General features: G+C 46.5%; 1 protein-coding gene across 2 annotated transcripts in view; it reads left to right on the forward strand.

Annotated features, from left to right (window-relative positions):
* The window catches only part of MBD2 (methyl-CpG binding domain protein 2), a 61,132-nt gene that overhangs the window by 14,024 nt on the left and 21,232 nt on the right, over positions 1 to 25,876 (forward strand). For both annotated transcript variants that reach the window (XM_077936483.1, XM_028748677.2), the window contains exons 2-3: positions 17,954 to 18,113; positions 21,807 to 21,944. In XM_077936483.1, the coding sequence (XP_077792609.1) occupies positions 17,954 to 18,113; positions 21,807 to 21,944 (298 nt within the window). The remainder of the gene's footprint in view (positions 1 to 17,953; positions 18,114 to 21,806; positions 21,945 to 25,876) is intronic.

Raw genomic sequence — 25,876 nt, forward strand, 5'->3', positions numbered from 1 at the left:
AATGCTTCATCCCGCTTGCTCTTTCACAACTGTCAGATTGTTTGAAAAGGCGCCTGTGCTGTGGCTGCCGAACAAGAGGGAGCTGACAAATGTCTGTCCAAATGAAGGAGTAAAAAAGAGAGAGAGAGAGAGAGAGAGAAGAAAAGGAGCAGGTCTTTTGTCTCTGAACTATGTCTCACCATCAAAGCTCGCTCTTCTCTCTCTGCACCCCCCCCCCCCGCCGTTTCCGGGTTACTGCCTTTGTTTGACCCGGGGTGCCACCAGCCGTATGCAAATGTGCTGGCCGGTGATTGGCCAGCGTTGGGCACCCGCTCTCATCTTTGCCCGTGGTGTGTGGCAGGCTGGCGAGAAAGGCTGCTTCGAAATGGGAGACCGGAATGATGTCCTAAGCGTGCAGGGATGCTAACATGCAGCGGTTGGCATGCTTTTATATTCCTGGCGCTCTGTTTAATGGGGAAGTTGGAGGGGCCGCAGGCCTCTTTGAGTGCAGTGAAATACCGTATTTTTTTGCTCCATAAGACGCACCAGACCACAAGACGCACCTAGTTTTTGGAGGAGGAAAACAAGAAAAAAAATATTCTGAATCTCAGAAGCCAGAACAGCAAGAGGGATTGCTGCGCAGTGAAAGCAGCAATCCCTCTTGCTGTTCTGGCTTCTGGGATAGCTGCGCAGCCTGCATTCGCACCATAAGACGCACACAGATTTCCCCTTACTTTTTAGGAGGGAAAAAGTGAGTCTCATAGAGCAAAAAATACAGTACTTATTCCCAAATTGCAGCAAAGGATATTGCACTCCGAAGCCTCGCTTCATTTCCCTTTTGCTTTATTTCCCCTCTTCTTTTTCTGTGTTGACAAAGCTCCAGCCATATAAGAGTTCCAGAAAGCTCGTTTTTTGGTCTTCAACAAATGCCTCGCTTTAGGGTTGACCCGGGCATTAAGAAGGATGCCGGACCTCTGCCACAACCAGTGGCTCCAGTGCTGAGTGTCTTGGTTTCCGTAAAAGTCCAGTTCAACTTGCACCATGTCCTAATGTCACTGAGGCTTTTTAGACCTCACCCCCCCAACATTTCCAGTGCACGTATGACGTGCAAGTATTATTAGCATTAATTAAATTCAGTGCTTTTTTCATCAAAGGGACGCATACCCCTAAACATTTTGTGAATTTTTGTACTTTTGTCCATTTACTGTATTTTCCCCCATTTGAACTATAAAATGGTGATTTTCTTGAGTCAAAATGAGAGTACTCCTAAACATTTTATTGGGGGAGGGGGGGGGAAGAGCCCTGATTAAATTTGCAAATCTCCCTCCACCCGCAGGTCTCAGAGTGGTTTGCAACGTAAAACCACAAAATACACAATAAAAACAAAAACAGGAACAACCCAATAATCCCTCCGTTTTTAAACACATTTGAAAAGGGCACCAGTGAGCTTGCTCTGTGGAATGTGCTGGCGCACATTTTGTTTCACATGAAGAAGCTGCAGTGGGTGCTGATAAACTAAAGCAGGGGTGTTCAACAGGTCGATCGTGGGGTGTCCCTGGTTGATCATGGTCGATTGCGGGGCCCAAAAAACTCAACACCTTTGGCTCATCCTCCCCCCAGAAAAGCCCAACAACTCTGGCCACTCCAATGGTTAGATCACTGCCAGTTTTTTTTTTATAGTGGGAGTAGATCGCAGTCTCTTGGAAGTTGGATGTGCCTGAGCTAAAGGACCAAGTTAACCTGGCGCTGTGGGTTAAACCACAGAGCCTAGGACTTGCCGATCAGAAGGTCGGCGGTTCAAATCCCCTTGATGGGGTGAGCTCCTGTTGCTCGGTCCCTGCTCCTGCCAACCTAGCAGTTCGAAAGCACATCAAAGTGCAAGTAGATAAATAGGTACCGCTCCGGTGGGAAGGTAAATGGCGTTTCTGTGCGCTGCTCTGGTTCACCAGAAGGGGCTTAGTCATGCTGGCCACATGACCCGGAAGCTGTACGCTGGCTCCCTCGGCCAGTAAAGCGAGATGAGCGCCACAACCCCAGAGTCGGCCACGACTGGACTTAATGTCAGGGGTCCCTTTACCTTTAACCTGGAAAATCCTTTAACAACTTGGGACCAGAATATCAGCATCCTTGGGGTGGGCCTCAGGCTCACTGCTGCCACCGAAGCAACCCAGGTAAGGGAGTGGCACAGTGTCCCACTGCCCCTCAGAGCAGAGGAAAACCAATGGCAAATCTCTCTAGAATGCCTGCGAGTTGGCAAAGCTGTGTCGCCAGGCGGAAAGCACTGCCGCCCCACCTGGTGAAGTGTTGAGGCTTTTCTTTGAGGGGAGGCCATTTCAGAGCCTCAGGCCCCCAGCTCCATCGTGGAGGAAACAGTGGGGAGTTTTGCCTCAGGTGGCAAAATGTCTTGCACCGCCCCTGGTTGCCCTGAGCAAGTCAAGGTCTACCAGCTTCATTTATGGGGTTGTTGGGTGAAAACACTGCCTTGATCACTTTGGAAGAAAGGACCAAGAGTGTGTGTGCGCGTATAATTTCATTTATTTATTTTCCATTTAATAATATACATTCACATCATTATTATCCACTTTACCTCCCTGGCTCTTTAGAGCCTATCAACTTCCTTCCCTCCCGCCTCATGGCTTTCAAAATTAACTTTGTATCATTACATTTTGTGCATTTTCCAATTCTAATTACACTCCTTACAAAATAGCTCAAATTTAAATAAATATAGAAAGGTAGAAAATTTCCCATTACAAGTTTTCAGACAACCCTGCTAATGATGTTAATTGTTTACAATAATCTTCCAGATATCGTATAAATTTACTCCAATCCTTTCAGAATACTTGATCATGCTGGTTTCGGATTTATCCTGTCAGCTTCGCCAGTTCTGCAAAGTCCATCATCTTCATCTGCCACTCTTCTTTCGATGGTACTTCGTGTTGTTTCCATTTTTGGGCTAAAATAATTCTTGCCTCAGTTGTTGCACACATAAACAGTCTCTTATCTTCCCTTGGTATCTCTTCACCTGCTATACACAATAAAAAGCTTCTGTTTTCTTAACAAAAGTATTTTTAAACATTTTCTTTAACTCATTATATACCATTTCCCAGAAAGCCTTTACCTCTTCACAAGTTCACCACATGTGACAGAAGATACCTTCCCAGAAAGGAACAAGATTTAATTGGGCAAATAAATATATATCCTGCTCTTCCCCTCTGCCTTTGAGGAGCACAGTTGCATTGTAGTTCCACCCCCTGCAATGGTCTCCCATCCCCAAGCTGATCAGGCCCAGTCTGTTTAGCTTTCTAGTCAACAAAATGTGTGTGCCATTTGATTGTAATAAAACCTCCAAGCAGTTTACAAAAAAGCGAAAACTGAAAAAGGAACATAAAAGAGCCTTCCAGATCAGGCCAATAGCCCATCTGGACTATCATCCCATTCACACAGTCGTGAACCTGCTACCTTGGTGGAAAACTGCAACCACAAGAGCTTGGTCCTCTATTTCCTTGCCTATGTGCAAATTACCACATTTTTCGCTCTATAAGACGCACCAGACCATAAGACGCACCTAGTTTCTGGAGGAGGAAAACAAGAAAAAAATACTTTGAATCCCAGAAGCCAGAACAGCAAGAGGGATCGCTGCTTTCGCTGCACAGCGATCCCTCTTGCTGTTCTGGCTTCTGGGATACCTGCGCAGCCTGCATTCGCTCCATAAGATGCACACACATTTTCCCTTACTTTTTAGGAGGGAAAAAGTGCGTCTTATAGAGCAAAAAAATACAGTATTTGGAACAGAGCTTCCAGCTTGCTGACCTTTATTATTTTTGTTCTCAGAAACAGCCTTGCACAATAGACCACAGTTATGCCCATTTCAGAGATAGGAAGCTGAGGCTGAGAGGTTGTGACTTGCCCGAGACTGCAGAAAAGATTGCAAGGCAGACGTAAGTGTGTAGCGTTCAGGGCCATGCAAACTCAAAAGAAAACAATGCAAGTTTGGTTCTGGTGCTGATCTAGCTCTCCCCAGTCTCCTGACTATGATTAGGATACAGTGGTACCCTGCAAGACGAACGCCTCGCAAGACGGAAAACCCGCTAGACGAAAGGGTTTTCCGTTTTGGAGGCGCTTCGCAAGACGAAGTTCCCTATGGGCTTCCTTCACAAGACGAAAGCCCATAGGGAAATCTCCGGGACAGTGGGGAAGCGCCTCCGCTGTCGCCCGCCAGCATTTTAAAAAGCCCCGGGACAGCGGGGGACTTCTCCGCTGTCCGGGGCGATCTTAAAATGCTGGCGGGCGGGAGCGAAGCCTCCGCTGTCGCCCGCCAGCATTTTAAAAAGCCCCGGGACAGCGGGGGACTTCTCCGCTGTCCGGGGCGATCTTAAAATGCTGGCGGGCGGGAGCGAAGCCTCCGCTGTCGCCCACCAGCATTTTAAAAAGCCCCGGGACAGCGGGGGACTTCTCCGCTGTCAGGGCGATCTTAAAATGCTGGCGGGCGGGAGCGAAGCCTCCGCTGTCGCCCGCCAGCATTTTAAAAAGCCCCGGGACAGCGGGGGACTTCTCCGCTGTTCCGGGGCAATTTAAAAGCCCCGGACCATGCCCCGATGCCGGTGGACGGGCGGGAACGCCTCCCCCCGCCGCCCGCCATCGGGACCATGCCCCGATGCCGGGGGCGGGGCCGCGAAGCCTGGGCGCGCTGAGATCAGCGCGCCCAGGCTTCGGCATGCCGGCAACTCTCCGCAAGCTGCGGCAGCGCTGCCGCTGCTTGCGGAGAGGTCCGCGAACCCTGGGCGGACATCTTTTGAAGGCAGGGGGGGAGCAAAGACTTTCGCCCCCCGCCAGCCTTCAGAAGAGGTCCTGGACCTCTTCTGAAGGCCAGCGGGGGGCAAAAGTCTTTGCTCCCCCCTGCCTGCCTTACCGGGAGAGCGGAGAAACGCAGCACGTTTCTCCGCTGTCCCGGAGGGCTTTTGAATGCAGGCGGGGGGAGCAAAGACTTTCGCCCCCCCCCCAGCCTTCAGAAGAGGTCGGGTGACAGACTGTCCCCGGACCTGGTCTGAAGGCGGTTTCCCTAGGAACGCATTAATTGATTTTCAGTGCATTCCTATGGGAAACCGTGCATCGCAAGACGAAAAACTCGCAAGACGAAGAGACTTGCGGAACGAATTAATTTCGTCTTGCGAGGCACCACTGTATTGGGAGCATTCATGTCTTCCCTGAGTTGCGGAGATGGGGAGAAGGCAAGTGAAATGGAGGAAGAGGTTTTCAAAACTCTCCAGTTATGAAGGAAATCTTACGCAAGTCCAATAGATACAAGGCAAGTTCACAGTATTATTAGTGTGTTGCAATCTGGACTCATCTGCATTTTGTAATTATTTCTTTTAGGCTTGCAGTACATACTTTCCCCATCAATATCACATATGAGTTCGCTGTGTGGATGTGTGTATTAGGCTGTGTACCTGATACGTCCCTAAGGCCATGTAGCACAGGAGAAATGGATTTTCCCAGCCTTCAGATATGAAACGCTGATTAAGTTTACAATCCCCAAAAGTTGGCTTATCGAAGCCAATGATCTTGACGGTTATTAAAATGTGTGACACTGCTATACGAAAACGATCTGGGTAGATCTTAGTGCTATAAATATGTGGTGTTCATAGTGCTGAGAGCTTTACTCATTTGACTAATCAGTGAAAGCACTAGTTGATGGGGCCAATTTTTAGTGTGCTTCATATCTGTTTTTGTTTGAAGTGTGTTGCAAGAATATAAAGTGTGTTGCAAGACACATGTATATGGTATATGGCCTGTCACTGCCTTCCAGTTTTTCATCATTAATTAATTCCACGAAAAGGAGGATGACTGAGCCAGTAAAATGTCTTTAGAGAGCAAGATATACATGGCAACTCGCTGGTAGTTAGAAAAGACAAAGGCAGAGTTGGGAGTTGTGTGTGAACCTCGAAGTGGGAAGCTGCAGGCTGCAGGCTAGGAGAGACAGAGCCATGCCTGATTCCTACTTGAAATTAAGGCTGCAGCTATGAGAGAAGCACCACCCTCTTGGGGTGTTAATGCTGTGAGCCCCTCCATTGTAGGTTTGGGCTGCATATGTGTGTAAGTTAAACTCATATCCTAAAGACACTGCAGTCTCCACTGCCCCTCATTCTGGGGGAAACGAATCCTGAGTAAGAGCCTGGAAGAGTTTGGGGTGGCATGCAACAATACTCTCTTGTGATTTTATCTTGTGAAGCGCGGGTATACAATATAATTGTAATAAATAATAATAACATAATAACAACTCAGGTCCAACCTACACAAGCTGCAATATGTGGTTAATATCATCAGGCTAATATCATCACCCCGAGACGGGGTGAGCTCCCGTTAAAGTGCAAGTAGATAAATAGGTACTGCTCCGGCAGGAAGGTAAACGGCGTTTCCATGCGCTGCTCTGGTTTCGCCAGAAGCGGCTCAGTCATGCTGGCCACATGACCCAGAAAAACTGTCTGCAGACAAACGTCGGCTCCCTCGGCCAGTAAAGCGAGATGAGCACCACAACCCCAGAGTCGTCTGCCACTGGACTTAACAGTCAGGGGTCCCTTTACCTTTACCTTTGAGTGAATATGACAGCATTGCACTGTAATACTGCCACCCTGTTTGCACTTACTGGGGAGTAAATCTGATGATGCTGGGTGGATCTTACTTCAAACTGAACCTGCAGAGGTTTGCGCTTTGAGATGACCACTTCAAACGAGCTTTCTAGGGATTAAGGGCTGTTTTACTTCTGAGTAAATGTGTTTAGGAGTCCCACAGCAAGCTGGTTTGAGAAACTGCTGCTGATCAGATTCTTAGTGTTCTTCAGTAAGGTTGAACATTTCCCACACGAGGAAGCTAATTTGTAGAGCCTCCTAATATGTAAAGAGAACTTTTGTTGTTGGAATTCCACATGGGGGAAAACAGGCTATGAGCGGGTTCAGTCCCAGGCCCTGAGCAATGATGTCAGTCTTCTGCAAAAAAAACCCACACGCACACACACAAAAACACATCCCCAAAAACAAAAAAAACCCTTAAATGAAATGCAAACTAGACAGCTTGGGGCTTGTTGTTTGATGTGTTCTTCTGTAGACTCCAGCATCCCAAAGCTAAGGTCTTGATCTTGCAAATAATCTCTGTATATATTTAAATGCCAGTTGTGGGATGGTGCCTAGAGAAATATGGTGTGTATGTAGAACACAACTGTTTAGCTAGATACAAACTGGCATAGAATGTATAGGAATTATTACTCTTTTCCTTTTTCATACTTGGGAGCCATAGTTTGAAGCCACATTTAAATGTTTTTCTTCTATGAATTATATATAGATTTTCTTTTTTAAAAAACCAAAGTCCTAGGCAGACTTTGGCAAAATACATAAAGCAGAGGAAAGGTTAAAAAGAACAAAGATGCCATTTATTCTAAAAAGGGGGGCTAAGAGGGGTGGGTATAGAATGAATATGGTAATTTGCATTTCAGGCTCATCTCAAAAGCCGAAAATCAGTGTTGTGCTGAAATCTCTCCTCTAGTTTCTTAAACTGTCTTCTCCCCCCAGCTAGCCCTGTGAAAGAGGCTTCTATTTTCCAACCTCATTCTCAAGGCTTGTGAGGTTTTCTTTAGAACTTTGTTGGATATGGAGTCCTTATCGTTGAAAGGTGGACAAGGTTGTGGGGTATGAGTTTTTATTTCCATTAAGCGTTTCTGCAGCAGCCTGCTTGGCATTCCTGCACTTCTTGAACTGAAACCTCCTCATGGCACAAGACCTCAGGGTGGCTGTGCACACACACTCCTGTTTACTCAGCGAACAGTGTTCTCCCACTGCTGGTTTGGGAAGCAGTGTGCACGCAGCTTTGGCCACGATCTACATATCCTGTTGTTTCTTATGAAATGCTATGTTTCAGTGCATTGTATCCCAAACAGGGGCGCGTGTGGCGCTGTGGTCTGTGATCAGAAGGTCAGCGGTTCGAATCTGCACAATGAGCTCCTGTTGCTCTGTCCCAGCTCCTGCCAACCCAGCAGTTCGAAAGCACACCAGTGCAAGTAGATAAATAGGTACCGCTGTGGCGGGAAGGTAAACGGCATTTCCATGCACTCTTGTTTCCGTCATGGTGTTCCATTGCACCAGAAGCGGTTTAGTCCTGCTGACCACATGACAAATGCTGTCTGCAGACAAATGCTGGCTCCCTCGGCCTGAAAGCGAGATGAGTGCTGCAACCCCACAGTCGCCTTTGACTGGGCTTAACCGTCCAGGGGTCCTTTACCTTTACCTTTTATCCCAAACCAGCTTTGCTCCGAATTGAGCAAAAGAACAATCTCACAGCGCATTGAACTAGTAATGTGTACGCAGCCGATGTCTTTGACTGAGCTTTAATTGAAATTGAGGAAACGTGCTTAACATGTGCCTGAAATCTGTGTTTTGCTCCAAGAGGGACAATAACCAGCAGTTCCAAATTTCACAGAAGTGGATTTTGCTGAAACATTGCAAGGGGCGGGGTGGATTGAATGACCGTTGGGGTCCCTTCTGTGTTTCTATATATGCTTGCTGATTTTGTTCTTAGGGGAAGCTCTTCCCTTTAATCTTTCTGCTACCTTAAACCCACACCTTTACTATAACTGTAAATTTTGCTAATGTGTGTTACAGTTCTAAGGTGCCGTTAGTCTGTAGCGATTAACACTCCCAGTTGCTTGTTACAGAATGCGATTGCTCTGGGCTTTTAATTATATGTGATTTAAAAAATAATAAACTTTGCATAGCGCTATTAAGAGTTCAAAGCACTTCTCATGCATTATCCAGTTGTAACCTTTACATAAGTGCTATATTAAGGTCACCTAGTTCATGGCAGAAGGTGAAATATGGCGTTTGACAGTTGGTCAGCGTAGATGGATTATTTGCACCCTCACTTCTGCCAAAAGACTGATATTGATCCACTGTAACGATAATAATATGCCCCCTTTTGATCAATGGATGGAAGATATGACGACTCTTGCAACATATGAACAGATTGTTTTTAGACAAAGACTGTATGTTGAAAAATATAATGATCCTTGGAATGCGTTTACAAAAATTATAATGCCTTGTTAATAATTGTATACTCATTGGAATAATAACATTAGATATATACATACGTGTATACATATACATATACATATACATACATACATATATATATATATTCCAATCAAAAATTGATTGACTCATCACCTATCCCCCATCAATCACCCCTCTCTTACTATCCTCCTGAGAAAAAACCCACCCCACTCTCCCACTATATATAAGGGTCTGGCAACTTCTTTTTCAGTGTATCTGAAGAAGTGTGCATGCACACGAAAGCTTATACCCAGAACAAACTTAGTTGGTCTCTAAGGTGCTACTGGACAATTTTTTTTATATATTCCGACTGTGTCAGACCAACATGGCTCCCTACCAGAATCTATTACTTATATATATGTATCGTACTTATATATAGAACTGGGTTACAGTTTCAAGCACCTTTTTGGTTTTCTCCCTTCATTTTTTTCATTTTTTCTCTTTGTGTCCCCTGAAAAGTTTCTATATATATATATATATATATATAGGCATTGTAACTCTGTAAGGGGTAGCCATCAGTGCCCAGAATTCTCCCCGCCCCCCCCCTTTTTTTTTGGGGGGGGGTGTACACTTTGAAGGCAGTTTTACAAACTAGGTATATAAGCTCCTCAAAGCAAGGTTGCAGTCGCCAAAACTGAATGTCTAGTTGCCATTTTGGGGAAGACAGCTCTAAAGTCTTATTTTTCAACATCTGGCTGGTTCAGATGACAACCTTGAGCTAGGTTAAGACCTTTGAGAAGAAGAAAAGTCCCTTGATCCAGGGACATTCCACAAATATCCTGGCCTATTCCGACCTCTTTTTCTTAATGGTGAAACGGACCATTCTTTGCAACTGTGAGCAGGGCAGTGTGGGGTAAGTGGAGACGAGCTTCAACAATTAGCTATACCGTTGTTCACTGCTCCTGCTCAGGCTGCACAGAAAAGGCATTTTGATTCCTGGAATTCAATCTGATTGTGCCAATAAAATATAACTGATAGAATTCTACAGGATGGGGCATTAGTGTATGAAAACATAAAGATCCAGCAATTCCCAGGCATGCACCTCCAGGTGGTGGAGACGTCATGCGCCCAGGCATCTTCATGTGGCCGCAAGTGGCTGATAGCTCAGTGCAAAATGCTCCTGGCACCTGGCTAGTTTTGAACACTGAAGGCATTGTAAAGGTAAAGTGTGCACTCAAACCCGGTCTCTTAGCTGCTACATTTTGCCAAACGACACCACAGCAGCCCACTTGTTCTCTCTCTAGGCTTCCCAGGTGCAAGACAATTCTGTGGTTGAACAAAAAATGGGAATTTTTGACAGAGGTAAAAGCAGCTGCTTGCTTGAGCTTTCTTCTTTCTGCAGGACTGTTAAAAGCAGGAATGTGGAACCATTTTCAGACCGAGGGCCGCATTTCCTTCTGGGCCAGCTTCTGAGGGCCAGAAGCGGGCAGAGCAGTGAATGCACCAGCAAAAGACCAGGGACTTTCAACAGTCGCACCATTGCTAGCCTCAAAACAGTCGGCCGGCACGAGCGCCGTTGTTGCTAGTTGAATGTGATGAGTGCTTTTCATGATCTTTGCAGTGAAAGGTAATCTGAGCTGGTGGCACGGCAGCGGGTGTGTGTTTTGACTCTTAGGTAATGGGGTTTGGCAGTGGGGAAGCAAGCCTTCAAGTGCTGTTGTACTCGACGAAGTTTCCCTTTCAAGCTTGGTTCCCTCTGACTGAGCAAATCCTTCACTTTTAAGTATTGGGTTGTGCATTCCAAGCTGCAAAGGCGGCGTCTGGAAAACCTGCTGTCAGGGCTGTTGCGGCCAGGGAAATGGAGCTGGGAGCTGGTGCCTACCTGTCCCTTGTCAACAGGCTTGTTTGCCTTCTGACGCAGTTGCGCTGTGCAAACCCGCTGAAAGAGATGAGATTGCAGAGGCGTTGTTTAAGGCAACAGGGTGTGCAGTGGTGGCTTCTTGGTTGGTTGAAAAGCAGCAACTCTTCCATAAAGGCCCAGAGGTTCTTTAGAGGGCCTTTTTGCGAACCTGGCACCTTCCAGATGTTTTGGACTACAACTCCTGTTATGTACTGCGTTGAATAGGATCCAAAATGCAGCGGTCTGATTGGTCCTAGAACAATAGGATTCAGAATGCAGCAGTCTGATTGGTCCTAGAACAGTAGGTTTCAGAATGCAGCGGTCTGATTGGTCCTAGAACAATAGGATCCAGAATGCAGCAGTCTGATTGGTCCACAGGAGCCACCCAATCCAGCTCCAGGTGGAAGTGAACCCGCAACCTGATTGGCCTACAGGAGAATCCCGGAATTAGCCAATCACGTGAGGCCCATTGTGTAAATAATGTATATAAAGCAGACATTCTGGGGGAACTTCCATTCCTCCTCACCACTATGAGCTGAATAAAGAGCATGAAATCCACTCTCGACTCCGAGTATATTTCAACTCCCATGAGCCCCAGTGAAAAATGATTGGTGCTGCTGCTGCTGATACAAGGATAGGCAGTGCTTTTTTCAGCCGGACCGTGCCGGAGCGCAGTTCTGGCGCCTCTTTGATGGGTACCATTTTGGACCGGCGCTCCTACTGCCCGCTTCCTGCCTTTACGAACTGCTGAGAAGCCCAAAACAAATATTTCAAGTCGAAACAGAAGCTGGCCGGCATGTGCGAGTCTACACATTTCAAAGATCTGTGACTCCACCTGGCTTCTAGCTGCTCCCAGCCTACAGAGCAGGGCCAATTCATATTTCTTTTTCCTCAATCCTTTTGTGTAGCGGCTGTGGCCTTGAAGCTTTCTAGCCAGGCCTCTAGCATTGCACGAAGGCCGTTCGGAGCTGCCCTAGCCACCCACTTGAATCTAAGAGAACGAGGGGTGTGTGTGTGTGTGTGTGTGTGTGTGTGTGATTTTAGCTTAGTTGAATGACGCCCTATTTGTGGCAGATGGAAGGTTATCTATCTTGTGTGTGGAGGAGGAGAGATAATATGACTGGTCTTTCACATTAGGAAATGATGTGTCACCCACATGAATGAGTGGCCTTATTAATGGAGGTTGGTTCCTTGACTAATTACAGTAGTAAGAGCCACTGTGTAATTCTTTAAAAAGTCCATCTGAACAGGGTATCTCTTTTCAAGTGGTTTTATTGGGTGGACTTCCTTCTTCTGAAACATTGGTTTTATAAAGGCAAATAATAGGAACCTGGCTCTTAAAACAGGCATTTGATTCTTTTTATTTTTGCAGTATTTCTGTCCATGTTTCATCCAGATGTTCTGAATTTTGCTTGATAGTTCTACTTCCTCCACACAAACCCCATTCACATCTGCTGTACTTCTGAACCTGTTGCAAATTATTACCAGGTTCTAGTGAGCTGTGCTGTCTGATCTGTGGGCCCGTTGCAGGGGCCTTTGCCCTTCCAAAATGCGTGGAGACGGAAGGAACTTGTAAAAGCATCCAGAGAGCCAGCATGCTGCAAATGGTTAGAAGCAGGTGTTGGGGAAACCTTTGGTCCTCCAGATGTTGCTAAACTACAGTTGGCATCAGCTCTGGCCAGTGGCTGTGCATGCTTTTTTTTATTTTATTGCGCCAGCAGGCCAGTGAAACAAAAGTGGCTTTAGTCAGCAAAGGAAACTAGGAGGAGAAAACTGCTTTATGGTTTAGTTATACAGTGGTAGGTAAAGGTAAAGGTACCCCTGCCCATACGGGCCAGTCTTGACAGACTCTAGGGTTGTGCGCCCATCTCACTCTATAGGCCGGGGGCCAGCGCTGTCCGCAGACACTTCTGGGTCACGTGGCCAGCGTGACATCGCTGCATCTGGCGAGCCAGCGCAGCACACGGAACGCCGTTTACCTTCCCGCTAGTAAGCGGTCCCTATTTATCTACTTGCACCCGGGGGTGCTTTCGAACTGCTAGGTTGGCAGGCGCTGGGACCGAGCGACAGGAGCGCACCCCGCCGTGGGGATTCGAACCACCGACCTTTCGATCGGCAAGCCCTAGGCGCTGAGGCTTTAACCCACAGCGCCACCCGCGTCCCTTATACAGTGGTACCACGGGTTAAGTACTTAATTCATTCCGGAGGTCCGTACTTAACCTGAAACTGTTCTTAACCTGAAGCACCACTTTAGCTAATGGGGCCTCCTGTTGCTGCCGGAGCACGATTTCTGTTCTCATCCTGAAGCAAAGTTCTTAACCTGAAGCACTATTTCTGGGTTAGTGGAGTCTGTAACCTGAAGCGTATGTAACCTGAAGTGTATGTAACCCGAGGTACCACTGTATATTTAAGGAGACTTGTATCAGGAACCTGTAAGTGCAGTTTTAATTTCGAAACATCTATTTTAAAGCGGCGCCACTTTCATTCTGACTCTTTTGTGTGAGCCTAGGAATCCTAACACTTTGCAAAAAAAGAGTCACACCACTTCAGCTGGGCTCCTGGAGCCACGTGGCTTTGTGGAAGCTTCAAAGCCGCATTGCAAAGAGAATACCTGATCTCTGGGCATTTGCCCTGAAGAACAAGCTTCTGAACTGCGTTTGAAAAGGCAGAATCCTTTTGTATGCTGTCAGACGCCTGCAATCTTTTTGAGGACCGTTTTAGCCAAGCTGCAAAGGTGCAAGAGGTCTTTGATGAGAATGAGCACGTCCAGTAGCGTCTGTAGGCGGGTTCGCACAGGTATTGATCCCTTGTCACTCAGCTGCTTAGCACTTGGGGCTTGCTGCACATGCTCATTGTTTGGCAGTGGCGCCGTGTGTGAATGAGCTGTCGTGGATCTTATGCATCAGCTCAATGGCAGCATTTTCACCCCCATCGGTGCTTGCACTCAATTGGCAGTTGTCAAGTGGATGAAAACTGGGTGATGGACAAGAATGTGTGAATGAGGTCTTGATGAATTTTGAACATGGCAGCTATCTCCATTAGGAAGTATCTCAAATAAACTGTGGGATACCCCCAAGGGGGTCATACGGTTCCTCCCAAAAAAGTGAATTGGATTTTACTTTTTTTTGCTATATTTAACTACTGTGTCTGGCAAAGGAGCTTAGGCTGAGAGATGGTGATTTGCCAGAATCCACCCACCGAGCTGCTTGGTTCAGTAGAAACCAGAACCTGAATTTCTCACGTCCTACTCACGTCCTGTTCACTGCAGAGCAGGGTCGATTGCACATTTCACGGCAGCCAGCTGGCCATGTTTTTGCCCTGGTGTTTCCTGTGGAGAGCACGCAGAGTGCAAAGGAGTGGCGCATGTTCCCCTAAATGCACATTAGGCGTGTTCAAAGGACACACTGGTAAGTGTGTGTCTGCCTTGCCCTTACTGCAAAGTATTTGGAGATACATAGCTCCTCTCTGTAAACCATGTGCAGGATCCAAACAGAAGCGTAAAAGCAAGTGTGCCTGGTGGTGCAAAGTGTGGATTGGCTGCAAAGATGTTGTTTAAACACCTGGTAGAAGCCCAGATGGGACGCGGGTGGCACTGTAGGTTAAACCACAGAGCCCAGGACTTGCTGATCAGAAGGTCGGTGGTTCGAATCCCCGTGACGGGGTGAGCTCCCATTGCTCGGTCCCTGCTCCTGCCAACCTAGCAGTTCGAAAGCACGTCAAAGTGCAAGTAGATATCTGGTGGAAGTGGAACCATTCTTTTATTCTATCTTTCAGTTCCTCATAGGGCTTCACCCTCCATCCTGTTTCTGTCTTTTCCAGAATATCCTCATACGTGCATTTTTCATCTGCCATATTTTTTTTTTTATTTTAATGATGTTGGTTGGGGAGAGCCACCATGGAGTACCTTTCTCGATCAGTTTTTTATACCTCTTCCACACTTCCAATAATGGGCCTCTGATTATATGGTTAGAAAATCCTCTGTGGACCTCCCCTTTCTCTTGCCATAGGTAGGCATGCCACCCGAATCTTATATTGAAGCCCTCCAAATCCAAGAGGTCTGAATTTCTGAGGGTGGCCCATTCCTTTATCCAGCAGATACAGGCTGCTTCATAGTATAACCTAATATTTGGGACTGCAAATCCGCACCTTTCTCTCGAGTCTGTTAGATATTTCAACCTTACTCTGGCCCTCTTCCCCTGCCAAATAAACTTGGTCAGGGTTTTTTGCCAGTTCTTAAGGAGGGAGGTGCCTTTAATTATCGGGATATTTTGAAAGAGGAATAATAATTTCGGGAGGATGCACATCTTAATGGCTGACATCCTCCCTGTCCATGAAAGTTTTAATCTGTACCAGGTATCTAAGTCCTTTTTAATGTCCTGCCACACCTTACTATAATTGTCCTCAACCAGGTTTATATTTTTAGGTGAGAGCCAAATTCCCAGATACTTTATTCTTTATTCTTTGTCTGTTTGATGGAACTCCTTTTACCTTGATGGAATACTTTGGGTTTTTTTTGTTTTTTGATGGAATTCTTTTTTTGTATGTATATATTTGTAATATAATGTAAACTGTGTACCTTTTCTTAATAAAATAAAAAAAAAACAAAATAAAAAAAAACAAAGTGCAAGTAGATAAGTAGGTACCACTTCGGCGGGAAGGTAAATGGCGTTTCTGTGCACTGCTCTGGTTCGCCAGAAGCAGCTTAGTCATGCTGGCCACATGACCCAGAAGCTGTCTGTGGACAAACGCCGGCTCCCTTGGCCAGTAAAGCGAGATGAGCGCTGCAACCCCAGAGTCGGTCATGACTGGACCTAATGGTCAGGGGTCCCTTTACCTTTACCATTAGAAGTCCAAATGCCCCTTCATTTTTCTTTTAAAGCAGGCTTGGCCAACACGAATCTCTGCTGAAAGACCAGCAACTTTAACGGCCTTGTTTTCTTGACAGCTTTTGATTCCAGCTGATCATTGTAAGACTTCTGTTAATGAAAAAAACGGTCCCCAAGCTTGCTTTCTTCCTCTTCCCTCCCACTCCCTTTTCCTTTGGTGTTGTGACTTCTGGCCCTGGTCCTTGGGTTTACAATCAGTCTTATAGGTGGCGTTTGTAACCTATTCTGCCCCTCTCCTTTTTTGTGCTGAAGAGAAGGATGAAAAAGTTGTTTTATATTTATTCGATTTATATACTGCCCTTTATTGAAAGATCTCAGGGTGGTGTACAACATTAGAAACACGTTGCAAAACATCACTGACAAAAAATAAATAAAAAGCACACTGACAGGCAGCCTAACAGTAAAATAATCAACAATCTATTAGTGATATAAATCAATTAGTACGTATCAATTATATATTATAAATCAGTTACTCATCTAGGGACCGATGTAGGCTCAGTGGCCAGGAATTAATCTTTTGCAAGCTCAGGGAACCTCTTGCCTGCAGGCTGAATGTGGCTATTCCGTTCTATTCCTCCAGTGTTCAGGATTCTTCCCTTCCTTGGCTCAACTTGGTGCCTCCGGTGACTACTTTTGTCTGGCTGGAATGTGTCCTTGAACAAAGGATGGAAATATGTTTAAACCTCTGACCTTTGCACAGCTGGGTTGTAACTGCTATACATAGGAAGGTCATAACCATTCCTTTGCTGTCCTTTAGACTCTGGCCTGGCTTGTCATGTCTCCCCACCCCACCCCCGGTGAGAAAAAGGTTGCTTATAAGGAAATGTGGCCTTTGGGCAGAAAAAGACGCGTGTTAAAAGCTCCACAATGCCAGTTGCTGGAAACCACAGCAGTGAAAGTGCCCCTGTGTTGGGTCTGGTTTGCAGTTTTTCCTGCAGGCAACTGGTTGGCCACAGGATGCTGGATTTAGGTGGGCCTTTGGCCTGATCCGTTGGGACGCGGGTTGCGCTGTGGGTTAAGCCACAGAGCCTAGGACTTGCCAATCAGAAGGTCGGCGGTTCGAATCCCCGTTACGGGATGAGCTCCCGTTGCTCGGTCCCTGCTCCTGCCAACCTAGCAGTTTGAAAGCACATCAAAGTGCAAGTACAGTGGTGACTCGCGAGACGAAATTAATCCATTCCGCGAGTCTCTTCATCTTGCGGTTTTTTCGTCTTGCGAAGCACGGCTATTAGCGGCTTAGCGGCTATTAGCGGCTTAGCGGCTATTAACGGCTTAGCGGCTATTAACGGCTTAGCGGCTATTAACGGCTTAGTGGCTTAGCGGCTATTAACGGCTTAGCGGCTTTAAGAAAAAGGAAACAAACTCGCAAGAACTCGCAAGACGTTTCGTCTTGCGAAGCAAGCCCATAGGGAAATTCGTCTTGTGGAACGACTCAAAAAACGGAAAACCCTTTCGTCTAGCGAGTTTTTCATCTTGCGAGGCATTCGTCTTGTGGGGCACCACTGTAGATAGATAGGTACCGCTCCGGAAGGGACGCGGGTGGCGCTGTGGGTAAAACCTCAGCGCCTAGGACTTGCCGATCGCATGGTTGGCGGTTCGAATCCCCGCGGCGGGGTGCGCTCCCGTTGCTCGGTCCCAACGCCTGCCAACCTAGCAGTTCGGAAGCACCCCCGGGTGCAAGTAGATAAATAGGGACCGCTTACTAGTGGGAAGGTAAACGGCGTTTCCGTGTGTGCTGCGCTGGCTCGCCAGAGCAGCTTTGTCATGCTGGCCACGTGACCCGGAAGTGTCTGCGGACAGTGCTGGCTCCCGGCTTCTAGAGTGAGATGAGCGCACAACCCTAGAGTCTGTCAAGACTGGCCTGTACGGGCAGGGGTACCTTTACCTTTACAGTTTTACCGCTCCGGCAGGAAGGTAAACGCCATTTCCATGCGCTGCTCTGGTTCACCAGAAGTGGCTTAGTCATGCTGGCCGCATGTACGTCGGCTCCCTCGGCCAATAAAGCAAGATGAGCACCACAACCCCAGAGTCGGCCACGACTGGATCTAATGGTCAAGGCTCACTTTACCTTTACCTTACCTTGGCCTGATCCAGCCAGGGGTATTAAGTTCTGAATGAAGCATTTCTCATTCTCCTGTTCTTTATATTTGCAGTCCGAGTGGGAAGAAATTCCGAAGCAAGCCCCAGTTGTCGAGATACTTGGGGAACACTGTTGACCTCAGCAGTTTTGACTTCAGGACAGGGAAGATGATGCCTAGTAAATTACAGAAGAACAAGCAGAGGTTAAGGAACGATTCGCTCAGTCAAAACAAGGTTTGTTCACAAGCACACTTTATAGATGCGTCAGTTCCATAAACTCTGACATCTCTCTCATATATATATATATATGTGTGTGTGTGTGTATATATATATATATATATATAAATAAATTTAAAGGAACAATGGTCTTTGTTTGTTCACACCTCCTATCAGCTTCTCCCTTTCATCTTTGCATTTATCTTGATCAGTGATGGAGGCGTTTGCTTGGGTTTTCGGTTTTCACTTCATTTCTTTTTTTTTTTGCAATGCTCCGGCAGTGACAAAATAAATAGAAGCAAGCCTGGAACATAACCCTTGAAAATAATTCCACAAAACTTCTGCGTGTATAATCAAAGGTACCAAATGTCGGTGCTTTCCATCTGTATGATGAACAACGATAAGGCTGACAAAACACTTCCAGGGAACATTTTGATGCGACAGGTGATGCCAAGAGATTACCTGGTGCATTTTCACAATGTTGTCAGTGCTGTTCGTCATCAGGGGAGCAAAAGTAGGTTTTCTGGCAGGAAGGCTGTCTCTTGCCGGTGTGTGCATTAAAGAGCATTGCAGGGGCCAATCTTCAGACCAGGATTCCAGTAGTTAAGGGATCAATGATCTGTTATCACTCTCATCCTCCCTGCAAATGGCAGAAAGGCAATGGGCTGAATTCAAAATGGTTTGGCATTTCATTGACCCACTGGCACCTCCATTCTCTCTCTCCTCCCCAGATAATAATAATAATAATAATAATAATAATATTTAATTATACCCTGCCCTCCTCAGCCTAGACCGGGCTCAGGGTGGCTAACCCCCGATATAAAAACTAATTGATTGAAATACAACTTAAAAACAAGATTAAAAAACAACATTAAAACATTAAAATACAGCCTCATTTCAATGGAAACTCAAATCAAAAACTTTTTGGGGATGAAAATGTCAAGTCTTCACTGAAGCTAACTATCCAGACTGGTCCTACATGGGCCAGAAAAAAGCCAGAGGAGTCCCCAAATAGGAGTTCTATCACAGAAGGAGAAAGGAAAAAGGAAAGAGGGGAAGGGGATCAAGTTGATTCCAAGCCAAAGGCCAGGCGGAACAACTCTGTCTTACAGGCGCTGCAGAAAGAAATCAGATCCTGCAGGGCCCTGGTCTCATGAGACAGAGCGTTCCACCAAGCCGGAGCCAGTGTTGAAAAGGCCCTGGCTCTGGTTGAGGCTAATCTGACTTCCTTAGGGCCTGGGACCTCTAGGGTGTTGCTATTTATGGGCCTTAAGGTCCTCCGTGGGGCATACCGGGAGATCTTCTCCAGAGGCTCCCATCTCCCCCTGGGCCTGATTTAGAGCATGCACAAGAAAGGGTCTGCAGGGGAAAGGAGTGGGGTAGTTCTCCTCTTGTGCTAGCAGAACAGAAGTAGTAGATCGTTACATTTGCATGGTGGATCAGTGTTACTTGGCGCAGGAATCTTTTTTTGGTTGCTGATACAGGTCTGTCTCAGAGCAGGGCTTTCAGTGTGGCTGCCCCTGTTCTGAGGAACAGCATTCCTGTCGAGAAATCACTGGAGTGCCCTCGCTGCACCTACAAGGAAGCAAACAGAGAACAATCTTGTTCTGACAAGCTTTTCCAGCTGCGCAAAGAGGCCTCTGCCAACAGGTGTCCACTTTGTATTGTTTCAGGACACATCTGCCTTGCTAGCTCAGTTGGTAAGAGCGTAAGACTCGTAATCTCAGGGTTCTGTGTTCAAGCCCCTTGTTGGGCAAAACATTCCTGCATTGCAGGGGTCCCTCTGACTCTGGGATTCTATGATCTTCTGTTTAGTTGTTGCTTTGTGACTGTTTTTCTTAGATTTTGTACAGTGGTGCCTCGCAAGACGAAATTAATTCGTTCCGCGAGTTTTGTCGTCTTGCGATTTTGTCGTCTTGCGAAGCACGGTGTCGGGAAAGTTTTGGAAATGCTTCAAAAATCACCAAAGTCTTCAAAAACCTCAAAAAAGGCTACCACACCGCGTGCTATGAGTTGCTCCTCGAAGTCAAGTCGCAACTGTATTAACGGTTTTAAGAAAAAGGAAACAAACTTGCAAGACGTTTCCGTCTTGCGAAGCAAGCCCATAGGGATAATCGTCTTGCGAAGCAGCTCAAAAAACAAAAAACCCTTTCGTCTTGCGAGTTTTCTGTCTTGCGAGGCATTCGTCTTGCGAGGTACCACTGTATATCAATAATTGATTGATTGATAATAAATTAGGAATGGAGCCATTACTTCTCTCGTAAAAACATAAGAAGGGCTTGCTGGATTAGGCCAATGGCCCATCAAGTCCAGCATCCTGTTCTCACAGTGGCCAACCAGAGGCCTGTGGGAAACCTGCAAGCAGGATTCAAACACAAGACCACTCTCCCCTCCTGGGTTTTCCAGCAACTGGTATTCAGATGCATTTCTGCCCTCCACTGTGGAGACAGAGCATAGGCACCATGGCTGGCTAATTCTCTTTTAAACCCATCTAGCGTGGTGCCTGTTTAAGTGCTGTTCTGTCCTCTTTCCCCTTAGTGACCCTAGACCAGCCTTTCTCGGCCTGTGGGTCCCCAGATGTTGTTGAACTACAACTCCCATCACCCATAGAAAGGCCAGAGCTCAGGGCTGATGGGAGTTGTAGTGCAACAACATCTGGGGACCCACAGGTTGAGAACCGCTGCCCTAGACCATGGGTAGGCAAACTAAGGCCCGGGGGCTGGATCCGGCCCAATCGCCTTCTAAATCTGGCCTGTGGACGGTCCGAGAATCAGCGTTTTTTTACATGAGTAGAATGTGTGCTTTTATTTAAAATGCATCTCTGAGTTATTTGTGGGGCATAGGAATTTGTTCAATTTCCCCCCAAAATATAGTCCGGCCCCCCACAAGGTCTGAGAGACAGGGGACTGGCCCCCTGCTGAAAAAGTTTGCTGACCCCTGCCCTAGACAGTCAGGATCAAGTGCAGTGAACGCTATATATCCTGTCAGGTTCACTGAGGTCGAAGAAAGCAAAGTGAGGCAATGCTTTCCCGGATCAGTCACATGGGTGTTCCCTGCCAATTGGATCACTGATTGACCTCACAGGAAATCAGCATTCCAGACAGTTACAGCCCCCTTCCAATGTGATCCTGGAAAACCACTCCAGGAAGGGGATGCTTTTGGCTACTATAGAAAACGTTCTACATATGTTCTTTCAGCTTGACTCCAGGTGAAAAACATCCTTGCATCAAAATGTCCCCACATAAAAACCTCCCTCTTCAGTAACCTTGCATGCAGGCAAGCAAAAGGCATTAGCACATGGGTAGGCAAACTAAGGCCCCCTGCTAAAAAAGTTTGCTGACCCCTGTGTTATCAGAATTCCAACCAGGCAGAAATCTCATGATGTGAAGCAGGGACCACAGAGGGTGTGTGGCTGTGGCTGTGGCTGTGATGTAGTGAGAGTCCCAAGGGCCAGGTAAAAAGGCTTGGAGGGCCACATTTGCCTCCACCCTTGCCATACATGCATAGGTAAGCTGGTGTATGAAATTTCCTCAAAGCGTATTTTATCATGGTGACTCTTTCTTTAAAAAACATTTGGTGTTCAGGAGAAAAATACGAGCAAGTTCTTGCATGTCCCGCCGTGATTACCAGCCATGTAATAACTTCTCTTGTTTCCCCGTTCTGCTTATCAGCTGTGCGATAACATGTGGTTTTTCTCCTGTCTTCGAATAGGGCAAACCAGATTTAAACACAACACTGCCAATCAGACAAACGGCGTCTATTTTTAAACAGCCGGTCACCAAAGTTACCAACCATCCTAGCAACAAAGTGAAGTCCGATCCACAGAGAGTGATTGAACAGCCCAGACAGGTAACTGGGGGCGATGGGTGGTTTGGGGCTGATACGGCCCAGAAGGACAGCAATTGGAAACTATTTTGTCACAGAGGAAATGACGTGAAATACTGGGACACCTGCCAATTGGCAGTTGTGGTCAAATATCCACCACTGTATTCCATTTTTTATTACAGAAATACAAAATCGACACTCGCTAAATATCAACATGATGCTTAATGTGCAAGATGCTTCGCATTAATACTTTTTTATATAATTTAGACAGAGAAAAATGTAATTTGTACGAAGGAAAAACAATGCCAAATTATTTAAATGACTGGCTCATTTTAAATGTGTAACAAACAAGGCTAACAAAGTGTTCCAACAACTCAACGAAAAAAATAAGAAAGTTATGAAAGCTAATTTATTTTTATTTATTGCATTTATGACTCACCTTTCCTCCAGGAAGAGCTCAAGGCTACGTGATCCCACCCTCACAATAGCCTTGTGAGGCTGACAGATGGTGACTAACCCAAGGTCACCCAGTGAGCTTCATGACTGAGTAAGGATTCGAAGCCGCCTCTCCCTTTTTCTAGTCTGATACTCTAACCACTACACCTCTGCATCTTGTATTCTGGGGCACCGTAAAGAGCTTCCCCTCAGAACTGTTTTTATTCAGAAGTTCCACTGGTATTGCTGGGGCTTGAACTTCCCGTTCGGATTGCAGCCTTAGGACCAGGTCACGGTTTCTTTGTACGTGTGTGAGGATATTGACATTTCACATATCCTGCGAGCCCATACTCTTGGTTCACCGGGAGCTTTTTTTTGGGGGGGGGTGAGTCAAAGGCTTTTCCTGGATGTCTGTTTCTTCTCTGCCTCCCAGATGCATCACGTTTGAAGTCCTTTTGATCTTCCTGGATGATTAAAGGTAAAGGTACCCCTGCCCGTACGGGCCAGTCGTGTCCGACTCTAGGGTTGTGCGCCCATCTCACTTAAGAGGCCGGGGGCCAGCGCTGTCCGGAGACACTTCTGGGTCACGTGGCCAGCGTGACAAAGCTGCATCTGGCGAGCCAGAGCCGCACACGGAAACACCGTTTACCTTCCCGCTATAAAGCGGTACCTATTTATCTACTTGCACTTAAGGGTGCTTTCGAACTGCTAGGTGGGCAGGAGCTGGGACCGAAAGACGGGAGCTCACCCCGCCGCGGGGATTCAAACCGCCGACCATGCGATCGGCAAACCCTAGGCTCTGAGGTTTTACCCACAGCGCCACCCGCGTCCCTAATCCTGGATGATTAGGTCCTCCTAAAATAGGTTAACCCTTCGAGATGACTTTGGAGGCCTGTGGGAGAAACACTTTCAGTTCTCCAGCAGAAGTCATGATCTGGTCTGTTAGAAAGGAGATGTGGGTAATATTGGTTCTGTTGTGGGCCTGGCTGTTACCTTGTATATTTCCACAGTGAGAGCTGTTGTTCAACAGTGGAACAGACTCCCTTGGGAACTGGTGGACTCTCCTTCCATGGAGGTTTTTAAGCAGAGGTTGAATGACCATCTGCCATGGATCCTTTAGTTGAGACGCCTGCCTTTCAGGGAGTTGGACTAGGTGACCCTTGGGGTAACTTCCAATTCAGGCATAGGCACATTTGGCTCTCCAGATGTTTTGGGACTACAGTTCCCATCATCCCTGACCACTGGTCCTGTTAGCTAGGGGTCATGGGAGTTGTAGTCCCAAAACAGCTGGAGGGCTGAGTGTGCCTATGCCTGTTCCAACTCTTCCAGTTCTATTGTTTCTTTCCAAGAAAACGGGTATACACAGTGATTGTACGACTTGTGTACACAAATGGATGAGCTGTACGGCAAAATCTCAAGACAGTGGTCTTCCCTGTCACCCTGATAACTGACCCTTTTTACTGGAGCTGCTATGAACTGAATCTGGGACTTTTGGTATGCAAAGCAAATGATGATGATGATGAAAACCGCCCATCTGACTAGGTTACCCAGCCATTCTGGGTGGCTTCCAAAATTAACCGTAGTTTTTTGTGTATAAAATGATTTTTTATTAGTATAAAATAATGTTAATAATTGGGGGTTGTCTTATACATGGATAGTGCAGGGGGACACACGGGCGATTGGTTGCAGCTGTGAGCAGGATATTGTCAGCTGCGATTGGGCGGGTGATTGGTGGCTGCGGCAAGGGCTGCTGCCGATTGCCAACTTCCGTGTCAACTGGGCGTGTGACTGGTAGCTGCCGCAGCGGCAATTGGGCTGGTGATTGGCGGCTGCTGGGGGCGAGTGGGCAGACGATTGGTGGTTTTGGCGACGTGTGTGATTGTCAGCATTAGCTAGGCGGGTGAACGGTATTTCGGCAGTCCCCCCCCCAAAAAAAAGCTCAACAACTCTTGGTGACATCCCCCCCAAACTCAATAACTCTGGGCTTTCTTCCCCCACTTTCTTAATTTGGAGTCCCCCAAAATAGGGGTCGCCTTATTCACGGGGGGCGTGTTATACATAGAAAAATACGGTAAACACAGCAAGACATCAGGACTGCCTTTAGATAGATGCTCTGTCATTGAGCTCTAGCCATCTCCCCTTTTCTGGCAAGCCTCCTCTATTTATTTTTGTGCCTTATCTGGTCGCTGTCCTTTTATTTTAAGTAATAGTTTTAATAATAATAATAATAATAATAATAATAATAATAATAATAATAATAATAATAATAATACGGTGATGTAAATATTATTGTGTGGTATTTTATCTGACAATTCTGATATCATTTTTTTGCAAGCTGCATTGTAGATGGAAGGGTGAGGTGCAAATATTTTTCATAAATACCTACGTTAATGAGGATTTCTGATAAGTTTCCCACAGTGGTAATGCACAGCCTGGCAGCTGCCATATCTCAGATTAAGACCCTGCCACCTTCATTTGTGTGGGGAACTACTTCTTCTTTTTTGAATAAATTTAATTAGAGTTTATAAAGAGAGATACAAAAATTTCATACCAAGTATCTTTTCTCATCCAACCATAATCTAAATAAAATAAAAGCGTGGAGGAAAAGAAAAAGGATAGGAGAAAAGAAGAGAAGAGGGGAAAAGAAACGAGAGAAAACGACAAGAAGGAGGAGATAGAAAAGAACTTAAAAGAGAGAATAGAAAAGATAAAGTACAGAAATTAAAGAACTTCGGATTCTTCACCCGTCCACTGTATATAAACAACAACAGTCACTTCATTGGTGTGGAACGTCTGACCCATAGGCTGTTTTGGGTGAGCCACACCCTGGTGACAGAAAAAGGCGTCATATTCAAAAAGCACCTAATTCAAGTTACTGCAGCTGCACAGGAAGACCTGCATTTCTAAGCACACAGTTGATTGTTCCTTTGCAACTGCACCTTGAATTGGGAAAGCACTGACTTCAAGCCAGGGCTGCAAAGGAGAAAATGAGAGCACACTTAAGAGCGTGCTCCGGATTCTTCTTTCACAGCCACAGTTTGAAGTGTCAGTCACCAGGCATCCTATGACATCAGGCGAGGGACAGGTGGCTCACCCACCCCACCTGTCGAAAGTGGCCCACACAGGGTTAACTGCTCCTGGATCTGGCCCTAGTAGCGGAGATGGGGGAAGACCTCTCTGCCTGATGAGAGCTTAAAGAGTTGCTTCCGGCCAAAGTCGGGATGATTCATTTATAAGACAACTTCTCCCTCTGTATATATATTCATCATGTTGGAGACCATTCCATGCACAAAAGAATGAAGAGCATTTGGTGTGACTTCTCTTGAGTCCAGCAGCGTCCTCCAGACCCTACCTGCCATTTCCCAGAAGCTACAGACCAGTGCTCCCAGCGCAAGATCTCCAACATGGATTTCTTAAGTGTTCTAGAACGGCAAAGGCATTGTTACTGTGCCAGCTCTGCAGAAAAGCTTGTGAAGAAGGCACTGACCTAAGGAGCAGCCTAAAAATGCTGAAATGGGAGC

The sequence above is a fragment of the Podarcis muralis genome, chromosome 11 (genome assembly GCF_964188315.1).
Source record: "Podarcis muralis chromosome 11, rPodMur119.hap1.1, whole genome shotgun sequence".
Taxonomy (NCBI): Eukaryota; Metazoa; Chordata; class Lepidosauria; order Squamata; family Lacertidae; genus Podarcis; species Podarcis muralis.